This window comes from Rhinolophus hipposideros (assembly GCF_964194185.1).
Source record: "Rhinolophus hipposideros genome assembly, chromosome: 9".
Classification (NCBI taxonomy): domain Eukaryota; kingdom Metazoa; phylum Chordata; class Mammalia; order Chiroptera; family Rhinolophidae; genus Rhinolophus; species Rhinolophus hipposideros.
This window is the reverse complement of record NC_138055.1, coordinates 49,798,983-49,823,568: the sequence shown is the minus strand read 5'-3', so window position 1 is coordinate 49,823,568 and position 24,586 is coordinate 49,798,983. Positions and strand designations below refer to the sequence as shown.

General features: G+C 51.3%; 1 protein-coding gene across 2 annotated transcripts in view; it reads left to right on the top strand.

Annotated features, from left to right (window-relative positions):
* VDR (vitamin D receptor) overlaps window positions 1-24,586 on the top strand; it is a 54,275-nt gene that overhangs the window by 2,116 nt on the left and 27,573 nt on the right. For both annotated transcript variants that reach the window (XM_081061073.1, XM_081061072.1), the window contains exons 2-3: window positions 18,136-18,221; window positions 21,204-21,351. In XM_081061073.1, coding sequence (XP_080917199.1) covers window positions 21,206-21,351 — 146 coding nt within the window. In that variant the 5' untranslated portion in view covers window positions 18,136-18,221; window positions 21,204-21,205. The remainder of the gene's footprint in view (window positions 1-18,135; window positions 18,222-21,203; window positions 21,352-24,586) is intronic.

The window sequence follows — 24,586 nt, the reverse complement described above, 5'->3', positions numbered from 1 at the left end:
TAGTGTCCAAAGACAATGTGTTGCGTGTTTGGAGGAAGGCCTGGGGCCCAGTGAGCCACACCAAATGGTTATCCAACACGGGAGGAGGTATTCCAGTCATTCATTTCTTTACCCCGTATCCTAAGGAGGCGCTGACCATTCCGGCCAAGAGCTGCCTCTGCTGGAACCTCCTGTCGCCAACGTCCAGCAGTTGGGTTCTAGTGGCCGGAGAGCCAGAGTCAGGAGGCCCTAGAAGACTGAGCCAGGATAGCATTGCAGTTTGTTGCTTGACAGGATGAGTTACAGGACTCCAGCTTTCCATTTGTCACTACCGCACGTCTGTTTCAGATGCAGGTAGCAGGAAGTAAGGAAATGACAGGATTTGATTAAGAGCCTCTCATGTGCTCAGTGTGGTGCCAGGCCCTTTGAAGGATAACAGGAAGCAGAACCCCCCAGAGCAGTCCTCTTCCCCAGGATGCCCTGAGCCCAGGACGGGCTGCAGCTCTCAGGCTCTCCTTCCACTCCTGCCCACCGCCGAGGGGATCCAGCTGGGCAGAAGCAGCCTGGCTGTCACTTTGGATCACCACCACGTCACTTCTAGTTGCAGTTTCCTCTGATTCTCCCTTGACCCTCCTGTGTCAGTGCCCTCCTGGATGTGCTAGAGAGAGTGACCATATAAGTTTTTGTCTAAACTGGGAGACTTTGAGTGGAAGGGGGTGCTATTAATCATTATGTCAGGACAATAGACATAATCCAAAACTGTCCAGGGCGAACTGGGACATTTGGTCATTCTAGTGAACTCTGGTGAACTAGGAGACTCAGTGGAGGTCACAGCAGGGAAGATGTATGGGAATGGGTTTCATGAGGAGGAGAAGATGGGGGTGGTGCTTAATGAGGATGGGAAGAGGGGGTAGCTTAATTCTGAAAGCAACCTCCCAGCCTACTCCCCTGTGTGATCAGCCAATTCCAGTCTTCTCCCTGAGGGCAGCACTGCTCCCAGCCACCCTCTCCCAGGACCCAGCCTACCACTCTTGTGACTGCCCTTCACCCTTGACTGGTGACCGGCTTCACCTTTGGTTTTCCTGCCCCACCCCTACCTCAGACAGGGACAGGAAGACCTGCCAAATCCCCTTCAGCTGCCCCTGGGGAAATCAGAGTTATAATGGAGCCAAGAGAGCGTCCTGCTTCCTCTTCCCGCTTCCCCCATTCCTGCAGCCTCCTCATTTTGTCTGTCCAGTTTCTCGGACCTCTGGGGCCACACCATCCCATGGGAAAGTCCAACTCTAGTTCAGGTAAACAACTAGGAAGGGAAGGGTAGTCAAACCTTGCCCATGTGGAGAAAGGGCACAGGTCACTTGTAATCAGGTTCCAGAGAAATGGTATGCGAAGTGGAAGTCAGAGCCAGAGAGGAGCTGCTTAGCGGGAGATGGGTCCCTTGGCCACTGGAGTCTGACTCTCTGGTCTGGTCTGACTGTTGGGGAAATGGTCCAGGGTGGGGACAGACTGTTCTTGCTCAACCAAAGCTATAGGCGTTGGTGGCAGCTCCTGCATCCTGCCCTGGTGACATGTGGAAGAGAAACTGCCCTCCGTTCTGAGTGCTTGGTCCTTGTGGTCCTGATGCTCAGGGTGGGCTCCCTGGAGAGTCCCTAGAGGAACAGTGTGCGAGTCGTTGGACGTTGGGTGTGGGGGGGTGGAGCCTCCCTGATGACTGTGCAGTGATTCTGTCTCCTCTGGCAGGAAGTAAGTCGTTCTCCTCACTGACAAATGACAAGGGCAGATGAAGACTTCTCGGGAAGTCCCTCCCTTTGAAGTGATTTGTGGGGAGAAAGGAGGGGAGAGACCCCTGGGCCAGCAGGAAGAGGAAGGGGTGGCTGGTAGGTAAATGGCAGGAGGAGAGGCAGAAGCAGCAGGCTTCTGAGTATGTGTCATGCTTTTGCAAACCTGCCCTGCAGGTCCCGTGCCAAGGAATAGACCAAGCAGTGTTCCCAGAACCAGATGCGACACAAAGTCCCCATTCTGCACAGGGGAGAGTCCTGGTCCTGAGCAGAGCGTGGGCAGCTGCACCAGCGGGAAAGTGGAGTTTGGCAGGACCCAGCAGCTGCTTCCTGGGACGCTGCTGCCTCTCACTGGCCTTCTACAACAGGTTGAAGCTTCGAGGTATTATGCAAGGTGTGACATTCCAGGCACTGTGGGGCACCCACAAGGCCCAAGGCTCTGCTGGTGACACATCCAGTGTGTGCCACCTGCTGGCACTGGAGTTGTAGCTCCAGGAACAGCTACTCACTGAGCCCTCAGCTCAGTTGTACCGGGTGCTGTGCTAGGTACGTGGCACGCGTGGCCTCGCAGGCCTGCCACAACCTTGTGGGACAGAACCACTGCTACGTTCCTCCTATAGATGGGAAGCTGAGGCTCAGTGAGGTTGAGTGACGTACAAGGTGACACAGCTGGTGAGTGGGAGTGTCAGGATTCACACTCGGGTCTATCTTAACCTCCGTGGAACCCACTACCTCTGCATTTACAGCCACAGGACATTCAGGCCATGCCTTGCACATAATAGGCCTGCAATAAATGTTTGTGAGCGGCAGGGGTAGATTCACTAACTAGTTTGAACAAGTTGAACTGGGAGCAAGCTTGGTTTGCTCAAAGGTTACCCTGGGGACAGTGGCCACTCAGAAGGAGGCCGCCTCTGCCAGTACCCTCAGGCCTCGGTGCCTCTCTAGCAGTCCCAGGTACCTTACTGGGGTAAAAACAGCAGACAAGAACCCGAGTGAGTGTGCTCTGTGCAGAGCGATTGCGTGGGAGCAAATGAGACTTGAATGGTCTGGAAGGTAAATAAGAAATACTCTTTCAGTTTCCAAGAAGGCACTCTATTGATAACCTTCTATGTGCTATGTGTACCAAGGAAGAAAAGGCCATTGTCCCATTGTCACCCGGGAGCTATTCTCACCTTATTTACCTCTCCCCCTCCTGGCTACCTCTTAAGGAATATTCCTGACCCTAGCCCACCTGGAGGAAGACAGTCTCTGCCAGGCACTGTACCAATTACTTTGCTTGTCTTCTTCTATCATCACAACCTCTCCTTGGAGTAAGTGACTATTAGTCTCGCCGTCATGTATATGGGGAAACCGAGGTTTAAAGAGATGTAGAAACCTGCTCATGGCTGCAAAGTTAACCTGTGACCACTGCTCTGCAAGGCTTGCTGGTACTGGGCCTGGGCCTACAAGCCACTCTAAGTGCCAGAGCCCAGACACAGAGGAGGAAAAATGCTCAGCCTACCCACCTCAGCTGGGGTTTCTGGGGTTCCTTGGTATATAGCTGAATTTTAGGTAGTGCTAGGTATTAGAAGTTGTGCCACAAACCTGGTGGAATGGGGGACACACAGGGTTTATGTTAGACGCACTTGGGTTTAAATCCTGGCTTTATCATTTTCTAGCTTGTGACCTTGGGCAAGTTTCTTAATCTCTCTGAATCTCAGCTTCCTTATCTGTAAACTGGGGGTTATGACGACTCCCTCGTAGGATTGTGTGAGGATTGCGGACGATGTAAATAAGTGCCTGGCACGAAATAGGCCCTTGAAAAGCATTGCAGTCATTTGAAAGATATACTTCAAGGGCCTACTGTGTGCTAAGCACTATTCAAGACACTGGGAATTTAAGAGTGAAAAGAAAAGATGCTTGCAATTGTTTTCAATTGTACTAAGTCAGAAACACATCATTGGGAGAGTTCCCTTTCGAATCCGGGAATGGCTGTCTTGGCACCTAATATGCAGTAAATTGATTTCTCTTTCTGTCATTTGTTAGCTGATGAACTTGGAAAGTTATTTAGCTTCTCTGGGACTCAGATTCTTCCATTGTTTTTGTTTATTGTTTAACTGTGAAATATGTCATACACACAGGAGTCTACAACACTCTGAGATTATTAAAAAATAATATATACTGTACCCACGAACCAAGTTCGGAATGGAACATTTACAGTACCTTAAACGCCCCCTTTCCTCTGCCTATTTGCACCCCTTCCTCACTCTTAACCCCACAGTAATTAATATTTTGAGTTTTGGTTATTTCCTTGCTTTTCTTTGTAAGTTATCATCTGTCACCGTTTTACAAAACAGTATGTTTAGCCCTACATGTCTTTGGCGTTTACCTATATGTGTGTGCTCTGTGATGCACTTTTTTCACTCAATATCTTGTATCTGCGATTCAGCCGTGTCGGTGCACACAGCTGTAGCTCGTTAGTTTTCACTGCAGCCTAGTATCCCGTCGTGAGAATATGCCACATCTTATTCCCTCTTGTTGCTGGACGTTTTGCGGTGTTTCTAGTTGGGGGCTTTCGCGATGAGATCATACTGCTTGGAATATGTTGTGCTTTCTCCTGGAGCATGGATAGGCATTCTCTAGGGCATATACCTAGGAATGGAACTGTTGGGTCACATGGCATTCCACGGTTGGCATTACTCTACAAAGCCAAACTGTTTTCCACAGTGGTTGTATCCAAAACAACAACAACAACTGAAAAAAACCTCTCCTTTCAGTAGTGGATAAAAGTTCTCATTGTTCCCATCCTTTCAATCTTTGATACAGACTTCATTTCTAAAATGAAAAAGTTGTACTAGATGAGTTTCTGAAGTCCCTTTCAGCTACAATAACTGTATCATCCTCAACGTAAGGACCTGGTTTCCGGCGTCTGTGTGTGCCTGTCGGATGTGTTGTGCTCAGGTGGCTCCATACGTGCCACAACTTGACGGAGAGCCCTGTGCAAGTTCTCTGGGTGCAGCTGAAGTCTTTCCTCACTGGGCTGCACCAGCAATGGGTGAGGGAAGCCATGGCTCCACATCCTCCCCCACACTTGGCATCCTGTTCCGTTCAACCAAGAGCCTGGTGTCAGTGCTGAGCAAACAGTAGGTGCTCAGTTAATACCTATTGAATTGCATTTTTCTCAAGTGCCTTGGAAGGGTTTATATTTTCCCTGGGCATCAATTTTAAGAAAAGGACATAGAAGTAACAGAAGGATGTGTGTCCTAGCTAATCAAAGCACACGGGGCTAGGGACTGTGATGGGATTTACGTCTGTCCAGGGCTTCTTGATTATTTCAAGTCTCCAGATTAGGTGAACTGAAGTTTAATAGTCTCCACTGCTCCACTGTTTAGAGTCTGGCCTTGTTCTTTGACCCTCTGACTTGTCCAATCTGAGAAGCAGGGAGTGGCTGGAGGACTAGGGTGTAGAGAACAGAGGCGGTGCCCTGGGGAAGGAGCAGAACTCCCTCAGAGAACCCCTTCTCCTTCCAAGGGTTGAACGCGGTTCCTGAGGGTGCTGGGTTTAAGAGGTGTTAGATATAGCCAGTGTCCTGGCAGCCACTTAGACAGTCAGCTGCCCACCCACCCAACCACCCACGGGACAAAAGAATGTGGCTGGCTGGGCAGTTGCCTGGGCCATCCCAGCCCGCAATCCTGTAATTACTCATCTAGTCTGTGCCTGTCAGCTCCAGAGGCAGGTAAGCACCTCTGCCCTAGGCCTCATCCTGGTCACCAGGCCCACGCTGGGCTCAGTGGCAGGGCTCCAGCAATGCTTCAGCCATCCCCACCCCCAGCTCTTTCCCAGTGCCTCTCTCTGCACAACCTTTGACCCTCCTGAGGTTTACATATCATATCATAGCTGTCAGTCATAATAACCTAATGGTTGTTATAACCATATATCCCAGGCCTGTGTTAAACGTGTTCATGTGTTTCTCATTTATGCCTCTCAACAATCCTACGAGGTAGGTAATCTTATCATTCCATTTTACAGAAGAGGAAATTGAGGTTCAGAGAAGTTAAATGGCTAAATTTCTTGCCGAAGCCATTGAGCTCCTAAGTGAGAACCAGAGCTTCAATTCAGGTTTTCCTAAGTCCCAAATGTATGTTTCCTACACAGTGTCCAGTCATTCAGTTCAGTTTTCTCCCCTCCCCCTCCTGTCCGAGGAGGGCTGGAAAAGAGGCAGCAGGTGGTGCCAGTGGAGGGTGAATGGGACAGTTCCAGGCTGGCCAGGATGATGCTGGAAAACACCTTCGGGGCAGAGTTCTTTGTTCCAAATGGCTCTGAATTTCCCAGCCTCTGCCAGGGGTGGGAAGTTACTTCTACCCAGCCTATTTGGCAAGCACACCAACATCTTGGGTGCCATGATGTTAAGAAGTGGGGGATGGACTGCCTCAGGTAAAATTCCATTATAATGAACTCCATCTGAGATCTGAACAGCTTTGTTGAAATGGAATTATGTTAACCTGTGTGCAGTGGAAGAACTCAAACATGCAGCCTGAGAAACTGGAGGTAAAGTGGAGCTCATGTGCCATTGAGTGCCTCCTAGTAAAGTTCTGGAAAGGTTTGGAGACCAAGAGGAATAGAGTGAGACTCACCCCCAGTTCCTGCTTGGATGGCTGGGACAGGGTAGGGAGGGGAGAGCTAAACACCACCTGACAGAGCGGTGACTATTCAACTTTCCAGTTCCCCCCACTCCACTGTGAGCCCCTGAGGACAGGTCTGAGTCCCATCTCTCAAGTGTCACCACTCAACACGATACCTAACCCATCACAGATACACGCAATAGATGTTTACTGGATCAAAGATGTTTGTAGGTAGACCAGGTCCCCTGAGCTAGAAAGATGCGAAAGGCAATTGCTTTGTGTGGCAAAAATATCTTTAAAGAGCTGGGCTGCAACTCAGATAAATTCTTCCCAGTTATTGAACTACTTGTGCAAGCACCAACCTTTACTGCACAGGTACTGTGTGCCGTGCACTGTGCTAAGCACCTTATGTGCTTTATGCCAATTAATCCTCACTGACCTATGAGGTAGGTATTGCTGTTTTTCTCATTTTGTAGGTGAGGGAACAGAAGCTTGGGGAACCCAGGTCCCTGGTTCTGGTCACACAGCCCGTAGCTGGTAGGGAGGGAAGGCGGGGTCTGCACCCAGACGGGCTGCCTCCAGAGCTTGTTCTCTTCACCTGTCTCCTGGACCACAGAGTTCCGCTGTCACTCTGGCTGGTTGGGGATGGGGGGGCAAGAGTAAGGCCAGGGGTATAATGAGTGCTGCCTCTTTTCCAGCCCTCCTTGGACAGGAGCCGGAGGGGAGAAAACTGGACTGAATGACTGGACATTGTGTAGGAAACAGTGGGCAGGTGAAGAGTCCCATACATTTGGGACTTAGGAAAACCTGAATTTAAGCTCTGGTGCTGACTTAGGAGCTCAGTGACTTTGGGCAAGAAATTTAGCCACTTAACGTCTCTGAACCTCAGTTTTCCTCTTCTGTAAAATGGAATAACAATATTACCTACCTTGTAGGATTATTGAGAGGCATAAATGAGAAATGCATGAAAACGTTTAACACAGGCCTGGGGTATACTGTTATAATAACCATTAGGCTATTATGACTGCCAGCTCCTTACACCCCTGGAGGGATGCCGACCCTGGTGGGATGGGCTGGAGGGCACAGGCCGGGGCTGGAGGGACAACCTTGCCTCAGGCCAGCAGGGTTGCCCCTGGAACTGCAGCCCAGTGTGGCCAAATTATCTCATTTGTTTTAACAGGAAGCTGGACATCCAGATTTTTTTCAAAATAGAAACCTCTCCACTTTTTAAACAGTGACAACTAATTTAAAAATTTATCATTGCTGATGGTATTGGGGATGGGGCGGCAAACAGAGCATATCCATGGTCGGGTTTAGCCTGCAGGCCTCCCGCATGTCGTCTGGTAGTTTCGTACTTTTAACAGGTGCCTGTCACGTAGAATGGGACCAGGAAAGCCCTGGTTTATATAGAATTCCTTCCTAAACGCATGACGAGCACTGTCCATGGGTCCCCCTCCTGGCAAGAGATAATACATTGTAGTGCAGAGTGTTTTTTTTCTGGAGAGTTATAATGAAATCTTTCAGGCGGATGATATTCCATGAATGAATCCTCGCCTTTCCTCCTTCTTTCCCGCCTTTCCTCCCTCCCTCCCTCCCTTCTTCCTCCCCAACTCTGTTTCCCAGTCAGATATTTTCCCATAGTTATTAGAAGGAAAGTTCTGAGTAGAGAAATCAAAAGGAAACTAACAGTCAAGGAAAGAACACCTAGGGGAAACAAAAAAGACTGTTTTGGATTGGGCTTGGTGGGCATTGAACGATGCTTGTGATGTGCGAGCTGCACTTTGGGCCTCCCAGGCTGCGAGGGCCTCATGCTGCCAGAGAGAGGATCACACTCCGTGTTGTACTTCAGAACGTTTCCTCACAGCCTCTACTTTCCACCTGAATTCAGTCCTCCTCCTTCTCTTAAATACCCAGGAGAATAATAATAAACTAACCAACACTTTTATGGAGTATAACATTTTTATAACACACTTTAAATATTTTATCTCAGCTGATACAACAATCCTGTAAGACAGGCACGTGGGTATACAATCCCCTTTTGAGTCTTGGTAAAGCAGCAGGGTTTTCTTCTTCTTTCCCTCCATCCCATAAGAGAGCAGTAGTCATGGAGGATTGAAACCCACTGTGCCGGGTGCCCCTGGCTCCCACAGGCCTTCCCTCACCTGCCACCCTTTCTCCTCACCTGGGGTCCACAGGTGGCGAGAGGTGGGGCAGCTGGGAAGTCCTGAGCCCCTGACTAAGGTAGGTCCCATCTCCCTGAAAATCCTCCACAGGGAGTGTGGAGTGAGCATGGGAAAGGCTCTAAGCCAACACTGGGTGGCCCGTGGCCAGCCTTCTCCCACACTTACCCTCACCACCCATCACCCTGAGCTATTGTTCCCAAAGCTGGGCAGAAAATAGCTCACTAGAGAATTATTTTCGTCTCTGTTAAACTTCAATCCTGGGCTACTGAAGAGCATGGCTGCAGAGTTGTTTTTCAGGTCAGGGGGAGTTCTGGGAAAAGTAAGAGGTGGGGGAGCGAAGGGGAAGTGGTGGGTGGAGGGGCCGCCACCTCTCCCCACAGGGCAGCGATGGGCCACAGCCCCTGGCGTCCTCCCTACCCATCAGGTTGCCTGACTGGCAGCGCCTCCAGCTGACTGAGTGGAGCCTGCCCAGCCAGCTGGAGCAGAGTTTCACTCCTAGCTCCTTCAATTGAGCGCAGGCTCTTAGCTGGTCCATCAAATCCCTTCTCCAGGGATGTTTGCCTCTGCTGGAAAGCGTGTTGAAGTGAAGGGAGTGGGAATTCTGTTACCTGGTGCAAAGGCCCAGGAGGGCGGGGGACAGGGGCTGCAGATAGCTGACTGTTGAAGAGGGAAAGAGGTAGTTCTTCTGGGGGCCCTGGTTTAGCTCTTCTTAAGGCAGCGTTGAATGCTGCTCTATGTAGCAAATCTGTGCCATCTTTTCCCCTGGCCACCAAAGAAAAACAAGGAAGAGGAAGATGGCCAATGGGTAGGGCTGGGGGAGGGGCGTTATAGTTTGGAAATAGTTCATGGGTTAGGACAAAGGCAGCTATTTCCTACCATTTGTTGGCCCTGGGGAAGAACCCTTCAGAGCAATTAGGACGTTTTGGACTGAAACAATGAAACAAGAGGGTTATCCTCAATCATAGCTCTGCGGGTAAGGCTGGGCTTGTGTTACATTGGCCAGCAGTGAGTGTGGACATCCTGACTCAGAGTGTGGGCTGACATGTGCCCACACGTGTCGGGGACTTCCCACACGTGTCCTTGGAGCACGTTGTTTGTGACCATTGTGTGTTTGTGGCTGATGCCCTTCCTTTGAGCAATTCCTGGCAACAAGGAAGTGACCCTGTTGACAGAGAGAGGAGTGGGCCCAGTGGATTGGTGCAGGCAGGTTGGGGATCAGTTGGCTGTGTGGTAACTCAGGTCTCCCTGTGCCCAGCAACCGTATCTGGCCACCCTTATTTGTCGCATTAAATAAGGATTGAACTGGTAGTGTGCCGCTGAGCTGTTCACCAACGTCCATCTGCCCTTATTGAACCTTTTGTTCATTGTTTTGGTTTTCTCTCACAAAACATATTTTTTTCCTATTCAGCTGGGCTGAATTTTCCAGAACTCTCCCCTCTACTTCTCCCTTCCAGCTCAATTACTGATGGTCCTATTCCCAGGGTAAAGGATCCCCTCCAGAGGAGGACAGAGGTGGTGGCTCTGGGGATACACCAGCTGGGATCCCCCGCTGCTTTGCTGGCTTCGGTGGCCCTTTCTAAACGAACCAATGGATTAGAGGCCCATTTTTATGTTCTTCATCGTGTTCAAGGTTGATTCAGGTTGGAATGGGTATCTGAATGGAGACTGAATGTCTTCAATTTCAAAATATTATTACAATAATTAAAAATTCCTCGTATTCAAACTCAGTGGGTTTACTTAGAAGAAGTACTCAGTAGAGGAAAGAATGGGATATACTTTCTATTAAAATGAGTGGCCGGTAGGTTCTCTCTTCCTGGTGCCCTCTCTCTCTCCCCAGCCATAAAGAACAAGTTTCTCTGCCTCCAAGTACTGTCTGCCCAGAACCCTCATACCCTCCTTACCGCTGCCATGGTAAACTATGACCTCCTCTACAGAGCCTTCTCGAGCTTGCCAACACAAGGCAGGCACTCTCCTGTGCTCCTGTCACACCTGCGCTTACCTGTATCATAGCATGGACTGCACTGAATTATACTTTCTGTCTGTCTCTCCAAGTAGACTATAAGCTTCAAGAGGCCAGGGTCTGTGTGTGGCCTGCCATTGCATCTCTGACTTCTAGTACAGGCCTTGCCATGTAGTCAGTGCTTAAAACCAGGCAGGGGTTACCTTCAAAGATAAGGCATCAGATGTCAGAACCAGTGCCCACCAGAGTGTGAGGCCAAGCAGAAATGCTGCCGCCTCGCTGACCCTCCAAGGGGGCCCCCTAAGAGGAAAGCTACACAGAAGGATGGTTGGTTCCCTGACCAAACAGAAGCTCTGGAAGAGCTCTTTGGGGGGAAATCATTCTAATTAGGAAGTGAGGAGCAGCCGGTGGCACCCTCTACAGTGCCGTAGATGGGAACCTCCCTGTTTGCCGTAGGCCATAGGAGCTTCATGAGTACATGCAGAGTGTTCACGCCTCACTAATAACCCAGAAGATGGAGAGGATGCCTTTGGGTAAGTCAGCCCCTTATGGGATGGGGACGGCCTGATAGAGAGTTATCCCAGCCCTGCCATCTCAACCCAGGTTCACTCACTGATTCCGACACAGGCCTCAGAATCTAGCCCACAATAAGTGAATGCCCTCCCACAGCCCCCCAGAGCTGGGGGCAATCCGGAGTCCAGGCCCACTGAACTTAAGCCAGTCCAGTGCCTGGGTTGGGGGCTCTGGTGGGGCCATACTGCTGCCAGGGCAGCTGCAGCCCTCACTGCCACCGCCGGCCTCCAGCCCCCTGGCACCCACTGAAGCCTTTCCCAGCCCTCTGCCTTCTGCTGCTTATGGTGATGGACTGGCAGGAGTGGGATAGGAAGTGCTGTCATGCTGATGACAGACAGGGGACATCACAGGACTGCTGAGCTTCAGGCCCCACTAGGGGGAGAACAGATGCACGACAGCTGTAGGACAAGCCTTAGATGATGGAGGAGGGAAGAGAGAGATGACTGGCATTGGGTGAGAGAGGGAAAGTAAGGGCAATGCGCAGAAGGGGTTAGTGATCGGTGACACCTTGGGAGCCACTGGCTTTATCTCCTTGTGGAGGAGAAGTCCGGATGTGTGACTCAGCCTCTCTGCTTGTTGGGGAGACATTAGTATTACCCATTTCTCCCAACCCTGAGCAGCCAGATTTTCGGAAACCACAGCCAATGGGTGGGGTGGTCAGTTTCTTCCCAGGTCAGCAGAAATGTGGCTTTCTCGGCAGTGTTTGGGGTGGAGCCTTTGGGACCAAGAGCAGGCTTCTTGCCTCCACAGCGCCTCTCGGGCCTTGCAAGTCTTCTGCTCATTTTCCAGGCCTCGAACTCACTGACAATTGTACTAACAGTTGCAGCTCTAATAAGAGAGCTAACTTATATAAAGCTGCAGTGTTCCCGGCGCCGTGCTGAGTGCAACCCACAACAGCCCTGTGACCCAGGCACTATCATGACCCAGGAATGGGCTTTGGGGGAAGCTGGACGGTGGTCAGGTAGCCAAGGGCGTCCGCTGGCCACGGTGGTTGTGAGATTGGCAAGGGATATGATGCCAAGGATCCTGCATATTTCTGAGCTGGCGGACGGAGGAGCTGGATACTGACCTTCACACGGTGAAGGAAGAGTCTGAGTGATTCAGAGAACACACTGGTTCCAGAAAGAAAATAAGGCAAGGAAGACTTGCCAGGGTGGGGCAGGTCTCAAAGCTGTGTGTCTCAGCAGGGGTTGACTCAGGCCGTGGGGACTTGGGCTGGGGAATGCTTAGCCTGGGTAGAGACCCCCCGGGGGGCTAAAAACTGGGCTTGGGAAGCAGCTCTCTCCTGTTGTTCTGAGGCCACTGGGTTGAGGGCGAGTAGGGGGGAATGCCAGTTAGCCATTGGCCACATCAGCAATAGCAGGGGTTTAAGTCTCCCGGGAGGAAGGCTAGACCCACTCTCCCTGTATTATTGGTGCTCTTCCTTTGGGCTGCTTCAGTTTGTATTCTTTAGTCCCCAAGTCACTGGGCATAGAACCTCCTTGTGCCATCTACTTGGCCTGTAGCAGATTGCCCAGGGAAGTACCCCCATCCTAATATCCCAGGAAAGCCACCCAGGGGAGGGAGAGAGCAGGCCAGGCATATCCCACTTCCCTCTACAATAGTCCCTGTCTTGAGTCCTCCTCCATTTCTCTAGGCTGCAGAGGCCAGAGTGGGGAGCTGGAGGTGGTCAGGCGGAGTGACTGGGCAACCCTTGCCCACCTTTTCATCTCTCTGTACTGCTTGTAAGGGTGGGGTCCGTATTAGGTGGTCCCACTGCAATCCACATCTAGGGCCTCCGCCGTGGCTTCCCACAACTCCCCTCCTCTAAAGAATAAGATTCACCCCTCCTCACGTGGTCTGCTGCTGTCCTATACCACTCTGTCCCCCTGGAAGCTGCTCAGGCTGATGATGAGAGGTCTTGGGATTTGGCCAGTGTGGAGGTAGAGAATCACTGTCCCTCATTGTGTGGCTTTGGACAAGTCACTTCCCCTCTGATGGCCTCAGTTTCTTCAGCTGTAAAACCAGAAACATTGGACTATAGCTTACGAATGGTTTGGTTCCCTACGCTTCACCGGCCACTGTCGCTGCCCATGCTTTCCAGCTGTGACAGGGCATGGCCTGCCTGCTGCCTGGAGAGCAGTAATCAACCCAGAAATCTTGTTGACAAAGCTTAGGGCAGAGTTTCCACTGGAAAAAAGCAGCTTGCAGGAATAATTGTTGTAGATAAGAAATGGAAATATATCTAAGTAAGCTATGTATCTCCTGCCCCATGGCCTGGGGCCTTGTGGGTTCCTGCCTCAGCTCCAAGAAGTTGCCAATGTTCCCAAGAGTGACAGGACAGTCCGCCAAGAAGGAGTCCAAGTGAGTGGCCAGCAGAGTGGGAGTTTGTAGCCTAGTTTCTACAGAGTGGCCTGCTAACCCTCGACACTGTATGGGGTGTCAGCCCATGATCTTTATCAGGTTCTCCAAGGTGATGGCTATTCCTCCAGAGGGTTAATTAAGAAGCACTTGCAGGGCTAAACTCCTTCCTGCAATTGCTGGATCATCAGCCACTTCATTTCCCATCCTTCTGGGTCATTAAATAGTTTGGTACAGCCCATGCTTATCCTTAGAGCTGCAGTGCTGGGACCAGCCTGCCCTGGAGCCAATGGAGCTGAAGATGGAGGAGGCAGGCAGGCTTGGTGGAGCTCACGCAGCGCCTCACTCTTCCACGGAGTCCTTTTCTGGAGCTGAACACTGTTCTTTCCAGGGGAAGGCCACAGAGGCAGACTCACCATATTACCTGCTGTCCTGTGGGAACCGAGATCATACCTGGCGAGTTTATGAGGTCTAACTCACATTCGCTGTAGCCCAGGCCCGTTTCCTCTGCTTCCCCCCTGTGATCTCACTCACATCACAGACATCGTACATTTTTCTGTTTCTTATGACAATTTTGCAGCAGATGAGGAATCGGCCCCCCTTTTCTAATTTGTACAATTGTGGTGGCCCTGCCGACCCCTCCTCCAGAGACCCTGGGGGAATGGCCTTAGAGATTCATCTCAGGTTCTTCTTAGATGGCTGCAAAGAACTGGTCTAGGACCAGTGATTTAAACAACAGGGGCTATGCATGAGGAAGAATTTTCTAAGCATAGAGCCATCCAAAGAGAGTAGGTTGCCATGGGATATAGTTCTCCATCAGGAAAAATATTCAGGTGCAGGCTAGAAAAGTGGCTAGAATACTGTAGAGAGGAGTCAAGGTGGTTGCACTAGGTAGTGTTAGGTTTCCTTTCCATCCTGAGACGTTCTGAGATGACTGATGTCTATTGGGTTTTCCTTTGGACGTTGCAGTCGGCAGAAAATAATTTCCAACCATGCTCACCCATGTTTAAAAATATGTGTGTATGGAGGAACTGGGGAGAGAATGGGGCAAGAAATAATTTGGACAGGTGCTATTTATACAGCACACTTCCTCTCCCCTTGCCCTCCATTTTCAGTTTCCCTCTCAGCTTCTTCTGGGAGGTAGTGCTGAGACCGTTCTGGGAAAAGAATGTGGGCGTATGTTGGGGATAGTGGAGAAAGAAGGAAAGGCGTGACCCTAGCTAGCCATGACGCTGCGGTGTAGAAGTTACACTAGAATAAAAGGATGACAAATAAAAAGTAAGATAGGTCGTGCAGTGTTCAGCACTCCATGCACAGAGCGGAAAGGACGATGAAATGAGAGCAGCAAGAAAAGGGCATGGACGGACGTGTGCAGCCACAGCCAGTGTCCACACAGGCCTCTCTGCTCAGAGAGCCCCACATGTGGTTGACTCCATATGTGCCAATTTTAGGAAGAAGAATTTTCTCCCCCCCACCCCTTCTGCTGGGAAATCACTTAGCTTTCCATTTGTTTCTAGAAGGAGGGGCAGTTTTGAGCCAATGTCAACAATTGGAAAGCCCAGTTTTGATCACTTCAGTCCCCATCTGGCTGAGCGAGGCCCCCTCCCCTGGGCTCCCATTCTCTGTGGGGCTCATCCGCCCTTCCTGCTCCTTAGTGTCTGAGGGTGAGTGCAGCTCACTGGCGCTGACACAGATGTTGGGGTTCATCTGGTTACTGAGGGGCTCAGGGAGAGAGCTCAGTGAGGGAATCTCACATCCCGAATGGTCTTTAGGCCCCGTGTTGGCGGGGACTCTGGCCTTGGAGTCGTGCACTATCAGAGCTGGAAACACCCGTAGCCGTCCCACCTCTTCTCCACCACTTGTCCTCCCAGAGTCGCAGCTAAACCACCCGCAGGATTCTGAGGACGGTCCAGGGAATGTAGTGGAATTCATCTGAGCCCAGCGGCACTTTGATCCTCTGTCTTGTCTTGCCAGCGCTCAGCCCAGAACACCCTGCAGCCACCGCCCTGTGGGGCTGTCCTGGTGAGACTGCCTGGGGATGCCCGTGGGGCAGAAGCCACTGGAACAGGGGGTGCCTGGTGTGTGAGCCCATAGGCAGGCGTGTAGGAGAGGCACAAGTTGTGGCTTCAGTGACTGGAAGGAAACACATTATCTCTATTTCTTGCTAAGGCGAGGTCAGGCCTGGGGTCAGGCGCAGGCAGGGGTTTGATGTGGGATGCAGACCCCGGAGGAATGGAAGCCAGGCACTTTCTGCAGAGCTCAGCTCCACCCCCTCTGCTTCTCGAGGGCTCTGCACTGGGGCTTTGGGTATTTCTAAAGCAGACGCAGGAGGGAATTGCTCTGGGGACAGCCCCACCAAAAGCACAAGGATGTCCTGTATACTCAGAACATGAACTGGGGGCGAGGTGGGGCGGGGGTTATGACGTGGCACAGGGGGCTGCTATTAGGCAGGCTTTTTTCCACTTGCCCTTTTTTCAACCCTGTGTCTTTGCCCCACTTTCCATGCACTTGGACCTATAGGTTAAAGCTAGGATGATCTCTCCGAGAAGGACCATCCTGTAGTGCACAGTTGCGTGGGGAGGGGAGGCCAGTCTGTGGAATGGAATTTTCCCAAAGAAGAGGGGCTGGCTGGCAGACACGGGGTCCTGGCTGAGGCCTGCTGTCCTCTGGTCTTGGGGAGTCTTGGGAGGAAAAGCGCCATGGCGTTCTCCCCTCGTGGCCTGGGGGATGTTCTGTCCACTGCTCCCCGACTCAGTGGACGTGAAAGGCATCCAGGGCTTAGGATTTGGGAAATGACAGATCGTTCTCTTGGGGAAGGCAGCAGAATGGAGACTCAGGGCTAAGCTGCCTAGGTTCAAATCTGGCTTCCAGAGACAATCAACTTCTCTGTGCCTCCGTTTCCCACACCTAATGTAGAGATGATAACAGTACCCGCCTGTAAGGTTGTTGTGAGGATTAAATGAGCGAGTATGTGAAGAACTTGGAACAGGGCCCGGCACCCAGTGACAGTGTCTGTATTGATGGTTATCACTAGAATGAGAGGAGCCAGCAGGAGGCAAGGGACACACCTGGGCAGGGCAGCCAGACTGCCCTTGTTTGGCCCCTGGCGCCATCACTTGTCTGGCCATGGGAAATTTGGCCAGTCACTCAAAGTGCTCTGGACTTTGGTTTTGCCATCTGTGAAATGGGGCTGCTCCTCACCTCACGGGATGTAATGAGGGTTACGTGAGATCATGTGTGTGAGCTTAGCAGGCTGGCACGTAATAGATACTCTACGCACTGTATTTTTTAAACTCAAGGATGGGTGTCTACCTGGATCTTATGTCTGACTTGTGGAAGTCTTAGAGGTTGAGGACAGAAAAACAGTCATCTTTTCTGTTTCCACTTGGCCCTCACCTCAGCCTCTGAGGAGCAAGCTGGGAGTCTGAAAAGTAGATAAAGCCATGGGATAGAATCCTGAGAAGTGTGCTCACCTGCGGCTTTGGGCAGTACAAGTAGAGGGAGCAAAGGAGAACCCAGCTTGGAAGTAAGTGACAGTATGTCTGTCCACAGCGGGTATGTCTCCTCCCACCCAAGGTCCTTGGGAGTGGGCCAGCCTAGCTCAGGTTAACTCAGCTCATGACCCACTGGCGTTTTCCTTGGATCTTCTGGGTAGGCTGGCAGTGCCCGAGTGGGTGGCAAATGGGCTCAGCGGGCTGGCAGCCCTAGGACTGGGCCTAAGTGTTGGAAGCCCCTTCCCTGTCTAGCTGGGCCACTCGGAGGCAGAGAAACAAAAGCTGGGGATCTGAACATTTCCTGTCTGGGTCTGGCATAAAGGTCTTCACCAGGTTTCAGGATAAGGTCCTCGCATATCTATGTATCTCCCCAGCCACCTCCTATTGGCATCAGTGAAGGGAGGAGTGTGTGTCTGTGTGTGTGTGTGTGTGTGTGTGTGTGTGTGTGTGTGTGTAAGCAGGGCTGGGTGGGGTGGAAGTGGGGAGGGTGAAATTCTGCCGGCCCACTTTGGTTATCCATCATCCCATTAAAACCCAGAGTCTGGGCATTGGAGTAACCTTTAGTCCTTGCTGAGGCCGGGGGTGTTGAGCATGTCTGGAGAAGAGCTAAAAGTGGCAGAAAACATCCTGTTTGAAAGCAGTGTGTGGCTGTATTTAACCCTTGCAGCACCTGCCCCACCTACACCCAGTCTCCACAGACAGGAGATCCCAGACACCTGTCTTTGAAGCCCCGGGCCACGTCCCAGCCTGCACTGTTTCCAGCTCCCCCAGGCTCCTCTGTGTTCTGCGTGGGGTGCCTGTCTCCTTCCCGCCCTCAGCAGCAAGCTGGGCTACCCTGCGGCTCTGCCTCTCCCAGCACCCCTCAAATCTGGAGTGGGGCCAGTGGGAGTAGGAGCGCCCCCTTAGGAAGAAGCCCTCCTCCCTCCTGACACCTTCAGTTGTGAAGGGAGGAAAACCTCGAGCAGGGAGGCTGTTTCCATCGCCCTCACTGCTCCTTGCTACTCCCTGCTTCAAGGGAGGGCCATTCCTGGCTGCTGCCTGGCTCCCGCCCCCTCAGGCCTGCCAGTAATGACATGGCACACCTGCCCTCAACAAGCCATTCTGTCAAGTTCCCGTCCGTAATCTGGGGACTAATGTCCCTGGAAGGAGCATATCTCACCCGCTTCTTGGGCTCCTTAGGGAACTGGCTATGAGGTCAGTAGCTACAATGTTTTCCCTTTTTCATTTCAGAGTCTTCTTGGTTGGAAGTGTCTGTGAGACGTCACAAAAGGGCACCCCTGGGCTCGACGCACCTGCCCACCCCCCTGCTCCTTCAGGTGCGTGTTTTCCCGTCAGCCACAACCTCCCTGACTTTCTGTTTTCCAGGGACAGGGCTGGGCCATGGGAAAGAAGAGGACACTACTCCGGGCTTTGCACATGCGGGCCGGTCCCATGTCAGCAGAATCCATAGCAGCCCGCAGCTGCGGCCCAGAGTCCTGCCAAAGTGGGGGCGGGGGCTCAGAGGGGCTCAGAAGAGAGGGACCTGCTGACTCCAAGGCTGGGCCCCCCGGGAAGGCCGTGCAGCACGGTCATGTTTTCTCTCCAGCTTCTGTCTCCTCTTTCACTGTCCTGGCTTCCCCACGCAGTCTCTGCCTGTGTGCCATTCCTGAGCCTGCCATTCCCAGGCCATAGAAGCAGGTGCCTCTTTTCTACCTCCAGACTCTGGTCCTGGCCTCTGCCTTCTTGACAGCAGCAAATAACTCCCAGCAGCGCTCTATTTTTCTCTCAGCTCACCTGCAATGGTCCTGTTTGCAGTGGGCCTCTGTCTGCCAGCCTTTCTGTCCTGCCTAACCCCAGGGCTTGGGCCCCCAGCCCCAGGCCAGGAGCCTTCCTGGTGTCAAGGCAGCACCTCTCCGGGCTACAGGACGGCACTGCTGACACTCTGTGGTATCAGTTGTTCCAACCCTGTTGCATCATAACATCTAATGAGCCCATGTGATGCTGAGCACTTCTTAGATGGATTTGACTGATAGCCTCCCCACCCCGCATTTGATTTCTCTTTTTTCCACCAAATCTGCCAGATGTTTGGCCGCTCAGATGACACAGGCTCTGTGGCAACGTCATGATGACTCGGAGTTGCAACATCGCAGCTGACCTGGGGTTAAGCCACAGGCATCCTAGACGGTTTCTCCTCTTGTCCCGCAGTGGCTTGGGGCCTCTGGGATCCCTGCCCACATGTTAGACGTGTGTGTGACACTCGGGAAGCCTGGGCTTGGGGTGGTTATAAGGACACTGCTGACAGACCCACAGGCACTCTTTCTTTTCTTTTTCATTGTTTTAAAATTACGAAATGTTTTATGTTTGCAGATGGGCATATGAAACATAAAATAGTGTTTTATAATAATAAGATACCTACCATTCAAGGAAATAGAATGGCTACTAACTAATGCCTCTACATGGCCCTCCCCATTTCATCTCACTCCCTCAAAGTTTCCTGTTAATCATTGTGGTTTTTTTTTCAAGTGTCTCTCTCCCTCTCACTCTCTCTCCTTCTCTCTCTCTTTCTATATATATATATATATATATATATATATATATATATATATACATACATATATATAATCATGTATATAATCATTATAGTTTAATAAGTATGAATCTAGCTGTGAAAGGGACGGGCAACACTATCAGTATTATTATATTAAAGTTTCCAGGAAAGGAGCAGCTGAGGGAGAGAGTTGGGGGATGTCTAAAATCAGGGTCCCCTCCCCCCTTTGGGACTGACAATGCCATATCCTTATCGGTCCCACTTCCTTCCTTTGGTTGAAGCTCTTTGTGGAATGTTTACAAAATTAAGTATTTGTTTTGTATATTTTATAATCATAGTTTCTAGAGATCCCTCAAGGCTTGGGCTTCTCTGGCCTTCATTTACAAAGAGAGTGGTAATAGCACTTACCTCATTGGGTAAGTTTCATGAATATGAAACCAAATAAGACTCTCATGGGCTTTGTGTGCCAAACCCTGGCTCAGAGATCATCGGCCCGTCATGGAAAAGAAGCTCAGAGCCTCCCAAGGGCCCCCCCCAAATCTCTCTCTCTCACCTTGGGGTGGGAGGACACGATACCATTGTTGGGAGGGGAATGCTTATCCCCTCATAACTGGCCTTCTCTCTTCTTTTTCTTCTGACCTGAGGGACCCTCCTGCCATGGGGCCAAGGGGCCACTTAAACCTGTAATGACCCTTGGGAGGAGTCACATAAAATTGGGAGCCACCAAAGTCTGAAACCATTTTAGGGAGACCTGAGTTACCCCCGAAGCAGCTCTGAGCCTGACAGCAGGCCGGGTTAGGGGCAGCCGGCGAAGCCACGGGCCCAGTTTGCCTAATGGAAGAGTTAAGTCGCCTGCTTCCCAAGAAGGATTTCTCAGAGCGATTATATTTTGTTCCCTCTATCTCTCCTTGCCTTTCCTCAAGTGTGAAACCCATCTCTAGATGATCATGCTTATTTCTAAAAGCCATCTCTGGAAACGAAATTAGTTGACTGTATATGACTCACAGTACTCAGAAGGATGTTCAAAACAATGTGTTAAATTTATTAAATTTATAAGGAAAAAAGTAAGAGGGAAAAGGTTTTGATCACCTGGCTACTAGCACAGGAGGGGCACAAGGCCTGTGAGTCCTGGGCCGGAGCGCTGTGAGGGGCTGGGGCAGGATTTGGGCATGTGAGTCCTTTATTCCCCTCGCCCTCAAGACAGGAAGGGCTGAGGCGTTCTCTCTGCATGTGAGGTCAGAGGTTGGTGGTGGTCTCCCCTTTTCTCTTAGAGGGGGCACTGGGCACGGGAGAGGCTCCTGGTGTGCTGCTGAGTTGGAGTTGATACCAGGGGTGCACATATACTCATTCATACTCGTATAAGCCTTCCTCACACCCTATAATAAAACGCCATTCTTCAGAAGAGGACAGTGGGGCACGGAGAGGCTAATCACTTCCCAAGGAGCCCAGCCAGTAAGTGGCAGATGCAGCCTTTGAACCAGGGCAGTTTGATTCCAAGCCGTGTGATGAGTGGCTGCACCACAGTGCCCCCTGCAGATCACTCCAGAATTGGGAAAGGGAGCCCTGCTTCTGCTCATGGCCAGCAGAGTGGCAGGAGAGTAAGCTAGCGTATGGAGAGTCATGTCGTAAGGGCAGCAGAGAAATCCTGCTCAGGCCTGGGCCCTGGGGAGCTGCCCAGCTTTGCTGAGCCCCCTGGCAGACGGGGGCAGGGGGATGCAAAGGATGCCAGCTGGCCGTGGCCCTGACTCCAGCCTGGCTGCTGTTCTTGCAGGGATGGAGGCGATGGCGGCCAGCACTTCCCTGCCTGACCCTGGCGACTTTGACCGGAACGTGCCTCGAATCTGTGGGGTGTGCGGAGACCGAGCCACAGGCTTTCACTTCAACGCTATGACTTGCGAAGGTTGCAAAGGCTTCTTCAGGTAAGTCCTCTGCAAGGGCAAGAAGAAGGAGAGGAAGCACGATGAAAACAAGCCCTGCATGTTTCGTGTCTCCTTCCTTCCATGCCCATGGAACATGGCAGCTCCCACAGCCACGGGGAGCTGCAGGACCTCAGTGAGGGGCTTCTTCTTCCTCCCTCCTCCTCACTCCAGTCATGTCCTCTGACCCTCTCATAGTGCTTTCCTGACGTCATTAGGTAGGTCCCCCTGTTCCCATTACCTCCTGCTCACAGGCCCTGCACTAACGCATGTGTCTGTCTGTCCAGAGTGAACTTCTTCCAGTTGACATTAGCAGCTTCCTAATCCAAGAGACAGGCATGACCTTGGAAAAGCCCAAGAACTTGGCCTCAGATCTTGCCCTGCCATTCAAATGATACGATTTCTTGTAACAAGGGAAACTGCGCCCTTGATCAGACCTCCATGCTTGATCCATGCCCATGTCTTCACCCCTGGCTTGCTTGTCCCAGGTCGGAAAGCCAACCTGAGAATGCCCACGCATTGGCAGTAATGTGCCAGCATTCCTGTTTGGTCAGAGCCAGTTTCTCCACCAGCAGCCTCTTCTCTTTTTCTGTGAGCCGAGCATTACCAGTGCAAACAGCATAGGGAAAGTACTGGAAAGGCTGAACAAAGGATGTTCCCATCCAAAGCCAGGAAGGGAGGTTGGGAAAGTAACAAATTGCAGGATGGGACTGGGAGCCATGAGGAATTAGCATTCGGCATATATTAGAAGAAGGTATCCAGAAAAGAGCTTCTGTGCAATAGTCTTGACTGGAGCCAGGGAAAGGTAAGGACAGGGCAGCAGCCATCAAGAGCGGAACGAACAAATCAAGTCCAGATCAAGGACCCGGAGGCCGACCTGGCTCTCCGGCCTGAGGAGCTCTCCGCTGTGAGGCCACAGTGGATCAGAGGCCTGGGGACCTGTGTGCTGCTCCCCTCCAGCTCAGGGAACCCTGGACTCTCTATACCACACCAGCTCCTGGCTCACCTGCCCTCTGTCCCAGGAACCAGCAGGCCTGCAGTTTCATTGCCTTGAGCAATCACTGGGCAGCGGGGTTTCTGTAGGTGCTAATTGCCTGTTTGGCCTGGCACAGGTTGCCCGCTTGGCTTCTTGGCATCTTGCTCCCCAGCTCGGGGAACCAGACCAGCAGCATCGCTGGCTCCACGTCTGTTGCCATGTCTCCTGTTCCTTTGGCCTGAAGCCTGCACTTCCCGCAGGGTGGGCCTTCTGCAGTCTGGGCTATGTGTCCCAGGTGCCACCTGGGCCCTTTCCTGCCAGGGCCTGGGAATGGGGAGCTGCTTCTTGGAGATAATGGAGGAGTCTGGGTGTACACAAGAGGGCCTGCTTCCTATCATAAAACCAGTCAGAAACGTGTAGGCTGTACTGCTAACCATGCCATTAGTGAATTGTATGTCCTTGCTTAGACCTCTTCACTTCTCTATGTTTCCGTTACCTAAACTCGCCACATGGTGTATTCATATCTAACTCCTTTACCATATAGAGTTAATCTGAGGATTAACAAGATGACATATAAAAGTGCTTTGAAAAACACGTAATACAATATAACCATGTTATTTTTGAGTCTCCTGGGTCAGCACTGATGTTCTTAGCAGAACCCCACCCTAATAAAATAAACAAAAGTCTCTCCAGCCACCCACCCTCCCTTTGTGTTTTCTCTCACACACCAGATTTTAATGAGCATTTATGATCCAGGCATTGACCTAGGAGCTGGCAATATGGAGACTCTCACCAAAGGTCACTTCTCACCAATCCGCAACCCAGAGGTCTCCAGCAGCTCTTAGGGCTGTTTGATTAATTCATGGACCCTACCCCCAAATCCCCTCTCTTCCCAGGCCACCTACCTCTGGGTTCACCTCTGGAAGATGGGGCCTCTAGATGGCTGCTGGTTGGATGGTGACATGTTGGAGGTCAATGCCTCACTAGAGTAGCTTCAACCTCTGTGCACCTGTGCTTGCTGTCCTTAAACACACCTCTGGGCTCTGAATCCTTGGGACAAGACCGTGTTAGGCATCTGGGTGGAAGGAGGACAGGCTCCCTCATGCCCAGTGCCAAGTGTGGGAGATGGCGACATTCACCGGGATGGCACTGGGCACATCCATGTCACCACAGACCAACAGTGTGCCTGTGTTGCCTGTGGCACAGTAAGCTGCCATCACCCACCCTGAGCCCCTCTTTACAGACTGCTCAGAGTCCGTTGCTGGCTGATGGCCCCAACCCCTGCCGGCAAGGCCTGGCATGATGGGCAGCAGGCTGCCTTTGTCTTGTTACTGGACTCGGACTGCCTTGTCTCTTCACTGTTCCCGTCTTTGTGACTGAGCCAGGCTGTACTTTCTGAATAGCCAACATCTCTGTTGTTTGGGGGCATTAATTTTGTTTGATAAATACACACACACACACACACACACACACACACACACACACACACGATCCTCATTATCTATGGATTCTGTATTTGCAAATATACCCACCTGCTAAAATTTACTTGTTATCCCAAAATCAATAGTCTTTGGCACTTTCGTGGTCGTTTGTGGACACGTGCAGAGTGGTGAAAAGTTGAGTCTCCCAATGTACACGTTCCCAGCTGAGGCTGAGAAGGGCAACGTTCTCCCTTCTGTTTCAGCTTTCACGCGATAAGCAAGTGTCCTTTGTGTCTGCTGAATGACATGGTTTTTTGCAGTTTTGTATTTTTTTGAATCATCTTTAAACAGAAATCATATGTGAAACAAGGCAAAAACAAGGCTATGTATTGATCGATGGACAACAAGGTGGTGACCAGAGGCTTGCAGGAACCTCACCCTGTGTGTCCCCCAGCGTGATGCTTCAGCAGTCATTAATTCAGTGTTTGTGGTCACTTTATAGAACATAACTACTGGGAATAACAAGAATGGACTATAGGTACATAATTTGTCCTCTCCCCTTACTTTGCCTCCTTTGCTTCATCCAAATTCTATTCAGTATTCTTCCATTTTAGTCTTGTCCAAATAGTTGTTGGAGAATCCGCTTGTCACTTAGATCTGTGAGGTCCTGATCACGGTGTCCATGGTGGGTACATCCTCTGTGTTGAACTCTGCAGCCTTGGGAACACAAACATAAATGCAACCAACTCCTTGCTCTCAAGAATGTCACTCAACCCTTTCAAGGCAGTTGTCCAGGAAAGGGCATCCCTTTAGCGTTGGGTCTCTGGCTATTTTCTAAGCC